This window comes from Eschrichtius robustus, chromosome 1, assembly GCF_028021215.1.
Source record: "Eschrichtius robustus isolate mEscRob2 chromosome 1, mEscRob2.pri, whole genome shotgun sequence".
Taxonomy (NCBI): Eukaryota; Metazoa; Chordata; class Mammalia; order Artiodactyla; family Eschrichtiidae; genus Eschrichtius; species Eschrichtius robustus.
In genome coordinates this window covers 49,310,906-49,324,763 of record NC_090824.1, presented here as the reverse complement: position 1 = coordinate 49,324,763, position 13,858 = coordinate 49,310,906, and the positions used below count along the sequence as shown (strand labels likewise).

General features: G+C 41.7%; 1 protein-coding gene across 20 annotated transcripts in view; it reads right to left on the bottom strand.

The window, feature by feature from the left end:
- The window catches only part of TRIM9 (tripartite motif containing 9), a 102,992-nt gene that overhangs the window by 18,693 nt on the left and 70,441 nt on the right, over positions 1-13,858 (bottom strand). For 13 of the 20 annotated variants that reach the window (XM_068528056.1, XM_068528603.1, XM_068528137.1 and 10 more), the window contains 4 exons: positions 13,039-13,149; positions 11,757-11,910; positions 3,958-4,115; positions 2,621-2,759 (listed from right to left, as the gene is read on the bottom strand). In XM_068528056.1, the coding sequence (XP_068384157.1) occupies positions 2,621-2,759; positions 3,958-4,115; positions 11,757-11,910; positions 13,039-13,149 (562 nt within the window). Of the gene's footprint in view, positions 1-2,620; positions 2,760-3,957; positions 4,116-11,750; positions 11,911-13,038; positions 13,150-13,858 lie in introns of all 20 variants that reach the window. The other 7 variants (XM_068528215.1, XM_068528514.1, XM_068528803.1 and 4 more) reach the window with 3 other exon arrangements.

Genomic DNA, 13,858 nt, shown 5'->3' with positions numbered 1-13,858 from the left:
ACCTCTGCTCAACACTCTATACCCATATCAGACACTTATCAAATACTGCCCAACAAATAGACAAATAAACAAATTTGCTTTTGAAAAAAAAGGTCAGAATTCACAACAATGTGGACATTTGATCTCCCCTGCATAATGTTACCTTTAGGTCAGCAGAAGGTTCTGTGATAGTTCAGAGAGTATGAGTGATAAGTGATTTAAACCTTGGACTAAATGCATGTAAATACGAGTTAGACTTGCTATCACATACGAGATCGTACCCTTCTGTGATACAGACTTTTTATTTTGAACCTTGGAAAGGGGTTAACTCTTGCTAAAAAGAACATAAAAGATTTTATTAAAGTAGAAAGCAAACCAACCATCCCATCACCCACAATAGCAGCAAAGAAGAAAAATCTCCAAAGCAAATCTTTCCAGGAATGGTAAGAAATAAGATTAATAAAGTATAAGTTCAGTTAACTTATTAAAACTCTGTTAATGGCATTTTTCTCATTGGTTTCTAAAAAACAAAAAAAGAGGTATAATTCTTTAGTTCTACAGGCTTTCTCAATTGTTACAGATTGATCAAATCTTATTTTTCCTAATAAGCTATTCATTATATTTTTTCTTGCTTTCTAAATCTTGTCTCACTGTTGGAATGAATTAGAATGAGGGAGAAACAAATAGAACAAACCAAAGTTATGGAGAAAGTATGTGTGTGAACTTTATTTCATCATGAGAAAATCACTTCTGTGCAGTAACAGAGAATACTGATATCTACACGAGGATAGGGTTTTCTTTGTATTTAGATACATACCTTATATTTGTACACAATATATAAAATTCATGGAGGAAATTAATTTCTACAGTACAGTTTCTTTGTTGGAAGAGGACTTGTTCCGTTAGTTTCTTTTAGAAAATGACCCCCAGTTCTGTGACTGTGGTACCAAGGATCGCAGTTCCAATCCTGTAATTTATTAGACACCATAATCTTATGAACATTAATTGAAACTTAGAAACTACACCCTCCTGCAGGATGAAAAGAGAGACATAAGTGCTCAGGCTGCTATGCTAATAACTGATTTTAGCAGAATAGTATGATTTCCATGATGCATTATGAATAGAAATAGTTTTCCCGTAGGTCTGGTGACACAGATTAACAACGTTGCTGCAAACTGTCTCCCTGCTCTGATGGCATGCACTTCACTCTTCAGTCAAACCGCTTTGTACACACATGGGAAACAAGGCCATCCCCATCAAGGGCCTTCTGCATTGCACCTAGGAACACTTTTGGAGGGCTTTAGCATCTAGCATGGTGCTTTGGGAAAAGAGGCAATTGCTCTCAAGCTGATAGCTCTCTTCCCAGAGAGAAGCTGCTAAAATGATCATCCCAGGGGACGCTTGGCTACCACATCCCTATAACCCAAAGGGGGACAGGTATGTGGGCGTTTCCTCTTCACCAGATCCTTCTCTTTGAGTAGCATCATTCAGACTTACAAGTGCTCCCCAAGTGTGGTTTGCACGACTAGGGGCCTCTCAACCTTGCTGTGGGATTTGAAGTTGTGCTTATTTTTAACCATGTGAACCATTTTAGGGGTGACTGGCACATGCTGAGGTTTGTGGGAAGCGGAGCACAGTTCTTTTAGCTAACATTTGGAATGTGAACAAAATCAACATAATCAGTTCTGCAGAGGGAAGTTACAGAGAATGCCATGGGATGGGGGTGGCTTCTATGATTAAAATGACACCCAGAAGGTCTGAAAATGCTTTGGCACCGACCACAACTACCTCGTCATAGGTTTAATTTCATGTGTTGCAATTGCTTTTAGAGTGAAAATGTTAAGAGCCTCAGAGGTTATACCTGGCCATCAAATCCAAGCCCCCCTCTCCTGAGATGGACGGCTTGCCTTTGATGACCAAAATATTTACAGTATAGCCAAGAAGCGAAAGTTGTCTGGAGATGGACCTTGTGCGGAGGCCCCGGGCAGCCTAACCAAACCTAGAGGGACTGGAAAAGGTGAAAATGGTGAGGTAATGCAGAGGCGCTGGCCTCTTCCTGGCTGGTGCCCACAGGGAGCCTCGGTCCCAGCGTGTGAAACGGAACTTTCTGGTTAAGCCAGGAGTGGCCGACAGGCCCTCTCGGAACGGCTCCTGCGCCCCACACCCCTTGGAAACACGTTCAGTCGGAAAGATCCGCAGCTGGAAAGGACCTCGGCCCCGCCCTCAGACCCAAGCCAGCGCTACAAAGCAATTGAGAATCGTCTGGGCAAAACTGGCCAATGTTGTGTATCGTGGAGAATGGGAGCCTGCCCTAGAGCCTAGATACATCTGTCTCACACACCGCGGCACATTGAGGCCTTCACTTTTCAGCTTCTTCCGCTGCAGATTATTTAGAGCGTTATCAAAGGAAGCCACCGGCCAAGGCCATTGGAACTGCCGCTGTGGACTCTTTGGTTTGATCACGTCCACATACCATGGGCTCTCTAAAGGCAGGAGAGAAACAGCGGCTCTGTGCCAGAATGCAGGGCAAGTCATGGAAACACTTGCGAATGTGGGCAGTGGTGGGGTTACCTCCGGGCTTGCCAGCCATTCTAGATGCCTCGCAGTTCTCGCTCTGAGGGATACTGCTGAAGGGCCTTACCCTCGGACGTCTGGAGGACCAGGGTCTTGCTGTACTGGCTGACTCCTGTTTTGTTGAAGGCCTTGATGCGAGCATTGTATGTGCTGTTGAAGTGAAGACCATCCACGGTGCACATGGTCTCCTTTCCAACATACACTTCCTGAGGGGCAGAAAAGAACAGGCCACCATTTAACTCCAACCCTGGCCCTGGGCTGGTCAGGAGGCAGTGTTGCAGGGTGGACAGGAGCAGGTGCTTTGGGGTCTGCCTGATCTGAGCTCATCCTGTGAGCTACTGGGCACTGAATTGACCTCTTTTAGCCTCAGTTTCCTTCTCTGTAAAATGGGGACAAAAATACCTACCTTATGAGGTTGGTGTGAGGATTATATAAGGTCATACGTGCAAACTGACTAGCATAGCGCCTTGTGTTTAGCATGGGTCTGGCAGCTTACTGAATGCTAGTTATTAGCAGATAGGGCTTAAAAGATTAAAACTGGGTACTTACAGTTAGCATTATGCTTATTATTATTATTGGCATTTATTCAGTATATTATACCTACTGAGCAATATCTTTATTCATCAGTATGATTTGTAAAGAACAGGTTTGAAAACATGAAGTGGTCTCTATGCTATGTTTATAACCCACTGATAACTTCAGAAACTGTCACAAAGCATAGGGGTTTTGCAGTTTAGGAAGGGAAATCACGAGTATTCAGATTTTCACCACAGTACAGAGGGAAGAGGGAGGAAACAGGGAAGGGAGGAAGAATGACATTTCCAAAGCTTAAAATAAATCCTAGCATAATGCATCCTTAGCATAGGTTAGGCAGTTGCCTCTCTCTTTAGCTGTACACGTTGCAACATTATGCTGATGTAATGAGTAAAAATAATTTGCATCCAAAGCACAGCCTTAAAATGACAACTTGTCAGTGGGATACTAAGTAGAATGGGGTCTGAGATTGCAGCATGCTAAGAATTTTATATGAATTATCTAAGTGGCTCTTAACAACAGTGCACGAAGTCCATGTTATTATTGTCATCCCCTTTTTCCAAATGAGGACCTGAAGGCTCAGAGAGCTGACAAACGGGCACAGTCCCACAGCCCAGTGGGGGAGTTGGGACTTGAATGCCGGCAATCTGACACCAGCGCTTGCAGTACTGCACGTATCAATATTTTCTCTTCAGAAGAGTGGGGCAGTTTCTATTCAGGGACTCCTTTGTCCTTCTTTGATGGGACATGGAGAAAGCAGGCCTCAGATGAAGAGCAGGCAGGCCCTGCCGGGATGGGTCGGAGACTCCATGGTGGGTCCTCCGAGGTCGTCACCGGTTTTGGCTGACAAGCCGTAGGTTCTCCACTTACCCGGAACTGACCACCATTGCCGTCATCCAGCTCCAGAATGTATCCGTCGGCGGGCACCGTGGACAGGGGCGGCTGTTTCCAAGACAGCGTAGCGCTGTTGTTGTGGGTGCAGCACTCCTCCAGCTGTAGGATGGGGGTCGCTGGGACTGGAGAGGAAGCTAAACAGAAATTAGTGTAACCCTGGCTTCTGTCGAGCTGCCAACATTTTCAGTATCTAGGAATGAGAAGCACGCCCTTACTTAGGCCAAGTGGCTGGGCTAAGCAGCTAGCCTGGGGTGCATGGAGGTGGGGGGCGCCTGAACCGGATCCCTCCTAGAGTCTCCAGGAGTGGCAGTGGTTTCTGGTCTACTGCGCTGCTTTTTCCCAGCTCATGGTGGCACTTCCTACCTTAACTGGCGGGGAGATAACGGCTCTGTTCTCACCCCCTTGAGCGCCGAAGGCATCACCCCTAAGAGAAGTGTTTCACGTGGGAAATGGATGTCCCATCCAGCCCACTGAAGCCTGTTTCACCCATAACATGGCTGATGAATTTATCATCGAGTTTACTCTGAGCCTTAAACCACATTTAATAAAATGGGAACTGCCTATGCTGAGAAATAGCTCTGAAACCACTATATTTCTAAGGTTCTATCATTTTTTATTAGTGATTCCACTCAAGGTTTTGTGCACATAAGTAGCTATAGCTCTGGATTTTTGAAAATTTGGTACCAAGTGACACAAACAGTGATTTCTCAGTTTTGAAACTTCTGAGGAATTTGACATCATTCTTTCAAAGCAGCTATACCTTGAAAAAGGCACTAGCTCAAGTCTGTTCTTTCTGTAGGTGTAGAGCAGTCAACTGTGAGCCTAGAGTAGTATGGGAACAGATGGGGCCTGGCAGGGAAGGTCAGAGTGTCCTCGTGACCTTGTGAGAATCTGTCACAGTGTTACTAGTCACAATACCCCCCTGCCCCCGCCCCCATTTTGTGTTGAGTCTTGTATTACTTAAAACTGCAGATTAGTTGAGCCTTCAGACATACAGACATAGAAATGTCAGGGAATGAATAATCCTAGTTCCTAACATACGAACTCAATTTATGTACCTGGAAGCAGTGTTTTTACTAACTGCTTAAAATTATTTTTCAGCACCAAAACATGAATTTATTTTTGTAGCACTTTAACACAGGAGAGAATGGTGTGGACCACGTCCAGGGACATTCAGATGAACAAATGTTAACTGTGGAACACCTGGTATGCTGTACCAAAACTGGACTTGGAGTGTCATGCACTGAATTAAATCTGCTCCTCGCCAGTCACCCTGACTAAGATGGTTCATTTAACAGCAGTTTAGAAAACAGGTTCTATGGTGGATTACCTAGAAAACAAAAGCAGTGACTATAAGTGATGTGAAGGGGAAGCAGGTCTATTATCTTATACTTAAGAAGGCTGGTACATGACAAGAAAACCATGCCTGAGTTACCAGATCAAACATAATTAAATCAAAATTATGACCAGTTAATTGGAGGTCATCAGTTTAGGAAGGGAAATAATGTTTTAAGTTTCAATTGCACAGGGTTCAGGTGGAATCTTATCAGAGAACAATGGCTCTGCAGCCTCAGAGGAAATCTGGAATTGGAGGAAAGGAAATAAATGCTCTGCCTTGTCCAATACATAGACTACAGGACTGGCTGGGAAGAGGAGACAGAAGACAGAACTCCTTTGAATGATTCTAATGACCATCTACATGTAATAGGTATCATCTAGGAGTTGTAATTGGAGGTTAACTTAAGGTCATTATTCCAGTTAGGAACTTACTTTGTCATTTAAATTTTTTTCCGTATAAACAGAATACATCTTAACATATTAACAGTGGAGTAAAGTCTGACAAGTTTTAGCAAACCATTCTTCAAAGGGCTTCTAGAGACATGGAATGATTCTCCCTGGGGATATTTGCTCTTAGCTGTGCTTAATGGTTACAGCATTCCATAAAACAACAATTTCTTGGACTCTATTTCATTATCTGCCCTATCAGTCTTCATTTTCCCTTTGTTCATGTTTCAGGCAAGTCTACATTTCATCAATTTTAAAATCAGAGAATAAGATCACAAGATGTTTTCAATTTGAATCATACAAATACTTGCAATGTCTCTGATAAGAAACCTCAAATTTCCCATATAGACATAGGTATAATTAAAAGATTAATTGAAATACATGGTGTCATATGTAATTAAAACATGTGAACTTCATTCATAAGTCCTCAGTGGATACACTTTAAAAGGCCAAGAAGAGAGAAAAAAGTCTAACCAGTCACTAATCTTCAGATCTTAACACTGTCCCAAATTTAAACAAACAAGCAAAGAAAGCAAAGTGAGAGAGAGAGAGAGAGAGAGAGAGAGAGAGAGGAAGAGAGAGGAGGAAGGAACCCAGAAACATTTGCATGTATCTAAATCTATTTCTCAATGTGCTGAGAATTATTTTTTCTTTTTCCTTATTTACCCCAAGGTGATGTTGCATATAAAAGGAAATGTGACATAATTACAGCTTCATTAGCAAAGACTAAGGCTGGCATTTCAGAACAACGGATTTTATACTGCGTGTTATATTATTATTACCCATTTTCACTTTATTAGGTATAAAATAAATGACCTACAAGAATCCAAAGTATTTTCAAATTGATTTGTCTCTTGTGTTTTGGAAATGGACAGCATTACGGCTCCTGGGCTGAACTCTGAGAGAGAAGGTTTTATTTTATTGAAATTCCTATCGTTGGAGCTACAATAACTATCTTAACACCTTCATGATCATTCCTGGACATCTTTATTTTTCCTCAAGAACTAGTTTCCCCTGACCTGATCAGAATTCTAGTACTCAGCATCCTTTTAGCCTGTAAAATCAAGCTTCAGGCTAAAAATTCTCTTCGACACAGGAGGGTAGCTGTTTTATTGACTTCCCTGGGGTCTGGTGGGGCCTCATCTAAAAATTAAATTCTGCCACAGTGGCTTGTTATACCAAGGTTTTCAAATGTCTTACCTTTTAAAGGCCATTCTAGTTCAAACTATCCCTCACGTTTTTCACATTTGTTTACTTTTCCCTCTTCCCAGTACTTTCCAGATTGAGAGCATTCACAACCATCCAGAATTCCTCTGTGAGGTTTCACAGGAGTGTGGTGAGGACAATGGGAGAAAAGAGATCCTGTGATGTGGAAACACTGCTGAGGGCCAGACTGTGGGCAGAGGCTTGCATGTGTTCACTCATTTAATTTTCAACACGACCCCGCAAGGTAGGTACTGTTATTATCCCTATATTCGACAAAGAAACTGAAACACAGAAAGAGTTCACCACTAGTCAGTGGCAGAGCTGGGTTCTGATGCCCATTAGGTTGGTTCCAGGGGCTGGATGTTTTTATCGCCTCTCCAGTCTGGGGTTCAGTAATAGTGAATGACAGGGAAAGTGTAGGCCTAATTCCAAGAGGAATGAAACATTTTTGGTTCCTATAATGTGAACAATAAAGCTTCTCCAGAATTGCTGGTATAGATTAAAGAAACATTTCACCTTAAGAGCTATGGTGGTTGGGAAAGCAATTTTACTCTGTCATGTTCTCTGAAGGTTCCTTTGTAGACTGTCTTTCCTTTTTATGGTGGTTGAACAATACAAACGGCATCTGAGGAAAGTTTAGACTTTAGAGGAAGGACAGGCTGTTTCTGGAAAGCTATCACTAGTACTTTGCTAAGGATAAACGTGAACACAGGCTTTGCGGACACGAATTCCAGGCCCTCAGACCATGAACAGATTTCACACGAGTCTGCATGTGTGCTCATCCCCATCACTGCCAAAGCTCTGTGCATTCGTTCTCCATGATTTATAGGAGGGTCTGTTCAGATCATACTGGCCTTGCCCATGACCTTGGTGCATACTCAGGGCTTTTAACATTCAACATTAGTTAATGAAGATAAATGTGTCCTTAGGTGAGTAGAGGCACTCAAGGGATTAACAGCCATTGATCTACGTGCTAAAAACGCTTGATAGACCATTAGGTCAATGTTTCATCCTGGGCTGGAATGAACACACTGGTGTTTCATTTCAGCACTGACTCCTGAACCTTGGAACACTTTTTGTACTTAGGCAATTCTGGGGTAATATTTTTCTGGGAGAGGGTAGGTATCTGAAATCTATTCTGAGCCAAGCAGCAGAGCTCTTGATAGACTGGGAAAAAAAAAATTAAAATTTCCTTCCCATGACCTGGTAAGAGTTGAAAATAGCAATTTAGAATTAAGGAAAAATGTGTTTATTACTCCATAATAAAAACAGAAAACAAAGTTTAATCAGTTGTTTTCTACAAAAGAAAAGCCTGAGAGATCAAGCACAACTTCCATAGTCTAGAAAGAGGGTAAGATGATTTTCTAATCAAAATGCAACTGGAAAACATGCCATCACAATTTAGGGGTGTTTGAACAAAGAGGGTACCAGCATTCTCCACTCAAATCTCAATTGCTTGAGGGTGATGTGGAATCAGAAAGAGCAGATCAGTTAAATCCTTAACTAATAAGAGAATAATTTTAGGCAATGCATTTTAGCTGAGTAGCAGCTGGCCTAAGTGGAAATATTTAAAAACCAACCACAGACCTATCTTCTTTGATATTAAAAAAAAAAGGCACCTGAGATGAAATTTCAAAACCAGAGAGATACTCAGATTTTGAGTCAGGAATTAAACAGATATTCTAGTTGTAAGTTTGAATCATAGCTTTAAATGCATATTTCTAGTAACTTTGAAAATATTTTAAACTTTCTACTAATCCACTTCACACAATTAGATATCATATATTGAAACTAACGTATTGTTAGTCTCACAATGGTCAGATTAACACCATTCCAAATGCTACTTAAATTTGGCCATTTGTACATGGATATTGGGGTGTAATTTCTTGAGATATTTTTACTGGCAAGCTGTGAAAGCACAGTTTATTAAACTGACTATGAATATCCTAAGAAGATAAAAAGACGAACATTACACCAGGCACGGTTGTGTATATACTAACAGATATCAAAGGGGCCAGGAGGAGAAGTCTTAACTACCGTCAATCAAGTTCTACTGTGTCATACCTTTTGGCTTTTTCTTTCCATTGAAAGCATGAGAGATAAAAATTATTCAGATTCTAAGGAGGACTGGGCTCTCACTGAATTAATTAAACTTAATGAGCACAAAGCAAAGCTTATAAATGAACTCTGCAGAGGGATACTTAACAGAAGTAAATTAACTTAACATGAAGTGTTGAAAAGGAAAATGGAATAATCCAGTCTCATACCAAATGACCTGCTAATATTAAATTCATAAATAACTGTTCTGGATAATTTTGTGTTCCAGGTGAATTTTTGCTGTGAGAGTTTTCTGCATTTTGGCCTTTAGCGTGTGTGGCATTCTCTCCTGTGTGTACAGTCATGTCCACACTTAACTCCTGTGTGCAGCCCTAAATGGCCAAGCGAGAATGCTTTAGGAATGTGGTCTGTGATGCACGACATGTGAGCCTGCAGTTCCCACATCAGATGAAGGGCCAGTTCACTCCAGTACAATAGTTACCATGGTGCCAGCTGGCCGGGACTCCACCATGGCAGATGGACATGACTCAGGACGGATGGGGGAGGAGAGGACTCTCCAGCTGATTAAACCATCTGAAAGCCCTGAGGCTTCTATCCTCTACCTGCCCCTGCTCCTGCCCCATCACCAAGGCTAATTGGATTGGCTCTTTTTTTTTTCTTCTCTTCCACCAAAAGCCCTTACATTACCCTTTTGTGACACATTTTCTCCTCTGAGCTACTTGTGACATAACCTTTCAATGATTCTACCTCCTTGAAGGAACTGGGCAAAGAGAGAGGCTGATCAAGGGGGCTTTACCTCAGGCTCTCTATACTACTTGGATGGTGACACATCATAGGCTACCATGTAGGTGTTAAAGAAAAAAAAATTTTAAAGCTTGAAAGCACTGCTGCAACAAAAAATTAAATTTCTTAAGTTTAAGAGAAGACTTCAGTTATTCCTTGAAGAAGCCACTTAGTAAGGCATTAACTTTACAGCACAAACCAGCAGTTGTAGGTGTGGGTTCTGGAACCATGCTCCCCGCGTTTGAATCCCGGCCCTGCCACTCACTAGCTGGGTGAGCTCAGGCAAGTAACCCAGTCTTCCTGTGCCTCAGTTTTCTCAGCTGCCTACTAGGATTGTCAGAATAAAATGAGCTAATCCGTGGAAAGCAATTAGGAGTGTGCCTGGTTTGGTAGGCAGTCAGTAAATGCTAACTATTTTTGTTACTACAACGAAGCATTTTTATTTATATTCTATACACTACTTACTTCGAAAATTAAGGCATTATCCCAAAGCAATACATATGAAACAAAAAGATGAGAAAACTGAAAATAAAAGAGGGCTAAAATCCATTTAAAAAATGAGGGAAGTACATGTACCAGGGATAGGAATGACTGTAACTGCACGATGTAGTCTGTAGCCCTAACACTCGCTGGGTTATATGGCTCTCTCTGTCTAATAAAAGCACGCATGCAGATTTTTCTTAAGAAACAAAAATGTTAAGGCACTGAATTCTAAGTTATTTATTACGCGGATGCTTAAATTGGGAGAAGCAAAGAGCAAATCAATTTCTTCAGTTTTTAAAAAAGATCAGAAAATGACAAGGTCAGAGGGAGAGAGGAAAGATCAGTGGTTGCCAGGGATTGGGGATGGGGGAGGGGAGGCGTGTGGGTGTAACTAAAAGGGGCAGCAGGAGGGAAATCTTTGTGGTGATGGAATCATTCTGTATCTCGATTGCAGAGGCAGTTATACATGTGACCTGATGGCACCGAACTACACACACACACTGTACCAATGTCAGTTTCCTGGTTTTGATATTATGTGATAGTTAAACGCTAGATGTAACCACTGATGGAAACTGGCTGAAGGGTACAGGGGACCTCTCCTTAATATTGCTGCAACTTCCTGTGAATGTATAATTATTTCACAATAAGTTTTAAAAAATCAGAAATATTTTTCAAATGGGCTATTACTTACCCTGCCATAAAAATATCATTGCATGTTTGGTCTGAGTTTTTACCTTTTTTTCAAAGAGTTATTTTCCTTAAGATAATTTTAAGTACTGTTCTTCCCCTCATCCACCCCAAATCGCAAACAGATCTTGCCATATCCCTGAATGGCATGGACCAAAAAGTTTAAAAAGTTAAAATTTATTTCATATTTTCATTTTCCTTCTGTGTCCAGGCTCTCATTTTCCTGACCACTATAGGCAGGCTGACTCTGATCCTCTCAAATTCCCGCTAATCTACACTCAATTGTTTGCCACTATCTCTACTCCTGTGGAAGCAGTCTCAATTCTAACTCCCTTGATTTATATCAATATATCTGGGTTACTATCTGTAACAAGATTTTATTTATGTACAGCTCTCTCTCTTTCTTCCTCTTTTTATGTCAGCTATTCTCTGATGCTGAGCATGTGAAATCTCTTAAGATCCTCAAAGAGGCGAGCATTGAGTTGATCTGGATTTATCTGACTTTCTGAGAGGCAGGTCACCCAGCTAAAAGGGTACATTTCTATTACATGATAAGATAGGAGCCACTCCAGAGTTTTGTAACATTAACCAGAGGGGTGTGTGTGTGTGTGTGTGTGTGTGTGTGTGGACTTTCCCACCTCTCAGCTGATTTATAAACCTGGAGGCTGCCTTTTGTTTGCTGCAATCTGGCAAGCCGCCTTTATCCTGCTTCCAGCACCAGGATCCACTCGGGGTACTGCCATGACTGGGCGGGGGGAGGCGCAGGCACTCACTTTTCATCTGCACAAAGTCGAGCTGGTGGATAGACTGCAGCAGAGGGCTGTTGTCCAGACTCAAGTCGAAGTCCGTGGTCATCCTGGGAGTGAGCGTGCCTTTCCCCCACTGATCCTCAGTCAGGTGCACTCTCCTTATGAGCGCGTCAGAAATCTATCACAACAAAGACCACAGCCTAAGAAATACATCCCCACAATGGACACAGAGCTCTTCGGCCCCCCCAGAGCATCCCACCGAGTGCCTCGGGACTCACACCCTTCCTGTCTCTGTGCAGGCAGCGAGGAACCTCTTATGACGAGGGTGACCCGTGATTTATCATGAAAATCTGAACACTTTTGGGAGTCAGAGGGAGGCACTATATATAATTAGCTGCTGTTAATTGCTCTAATATATGATCTGGATATATGATTATGCTGTTTATGACCTATCAACTCAAAGCCAACAACATTAAATAATGATATGTTAGCAATTAGTTAAATATACTAGAACCAATGGCCCTAAGTTTCTGATAGGAGCTGTGGGTATCCTGTCAAGACTTAGAAATTAGTTTTATTAAATAGTTCAGAGAGGCTGCATATGCTAACCTGTAATATAGAATTTCCTACACTTTAAGCACATCATCTTCATGTATGACTTTATTCTTTGGTAGAGAACTTTTTCATTTCTTATATTTAGGTCCCCTCTGTTGTTCTTGGCCATTTTGGTAGAATGTCAGTTGGAAGGAATCTACACGTTCCTTAATAAAAGGTCCCTTAATCACTGGGATCAAAAGTTATGTAAAATTTAGTTGACATCATAACATGTCACTAAAACAACTCTGAAAAAATCATGAGACATCCAAGGATTGAAAAAACTTCAATTTATTTGGGAAATCACTGACTTACTGGCCAGAAGGAGGTGTCAAAAAAGGTAGAAACCTTGTATAATTACATCTCTAGCTGACAAAACTGTCCAGGATATTAGTAAAGGGACCCAATTCTTAAGCAAGGCAATAACTCTGCTTTGGAAGAACTTAGAGGGAATTATGTTTTCATGATCAAACATAAACAAAAACAAATTTAAAAGCCCATGCACTTCTCAATCTTGTAGCACGTGGCGGCAGAGACTTCCGAGAAGCCAGTGAAGTTCCGCAGGCACCCATGTCCACACGGCCGCACAAAGGTGGGTTCTGCTGTGCAGGGGCCCATGCCCAGCCAGGGCCGTTGGGAGTCTGGCCTTGGCGTCGTAGACGCAGTCTCGTGGGGCATTGAGAATCTGAAGCAGAAGCTAGTTGACGCTTACCTGCAAAAAGCCACTAGGATCATTTTCCTTAATCACCTCCAGGCAGTACTCCATGAGACCCGTGGTCTGGCGCAATTTCACTGTGCAGTGAGAGATCTGATCTCGAACCACCTAGGATTGAGGAGACAACAGAATGGTCCAAAATGGCAGAGGGTAGAAAAGAAAGCAAACTGGGACTTTGGAAAGCTTCTTTCAACCAGAATCCAAGAGCATCATGGAATGGAACTAAATTTATGAGAATATATTTTTTTTAATTTTAAAATACAATAAAATTTTATTAGGACTTACATTCCAGAAGGTACAGTAACCCCTGTGTGGTGTCAGTTACTGACATTGATCACTTACCCATCCTTCCTTCTGACATTGGAGGGCTCTGCACTGTCACCTCTGCTTACACCCACCCACACAGCTTCTCAAGGGAAAACATGTATAAATAAGCAATAATATAAATAATAAAAGTGCTTGTATAACCTATCTACTCACTTCTGACATTTTTACTCAGTGCTTTCCTGTAAGAAAATATTTTACCCCTTGTTCAAATTTTCCTTTATGTTCCTTGCTGAATTTTTATTTGTTTTCCTGCATATATGGTCAAAGTTTCTACTTTTTTTTTTTTAATACTGGGACCGGAACAACATACACTTTGAAGTACTTTTAAATTTATATATAAATTTATAAGAATATTTGTGGCATGGCAATGTCTGCTGTGGACAATGGGTCTGGAAGACCGATTGGATAATGGCTTTTATGGGGAGGGGCTTATAACAACTGGACCCATCAGAAAGGCACGCAGATGTTGGACCTCTGGGAAGCGGGTTAC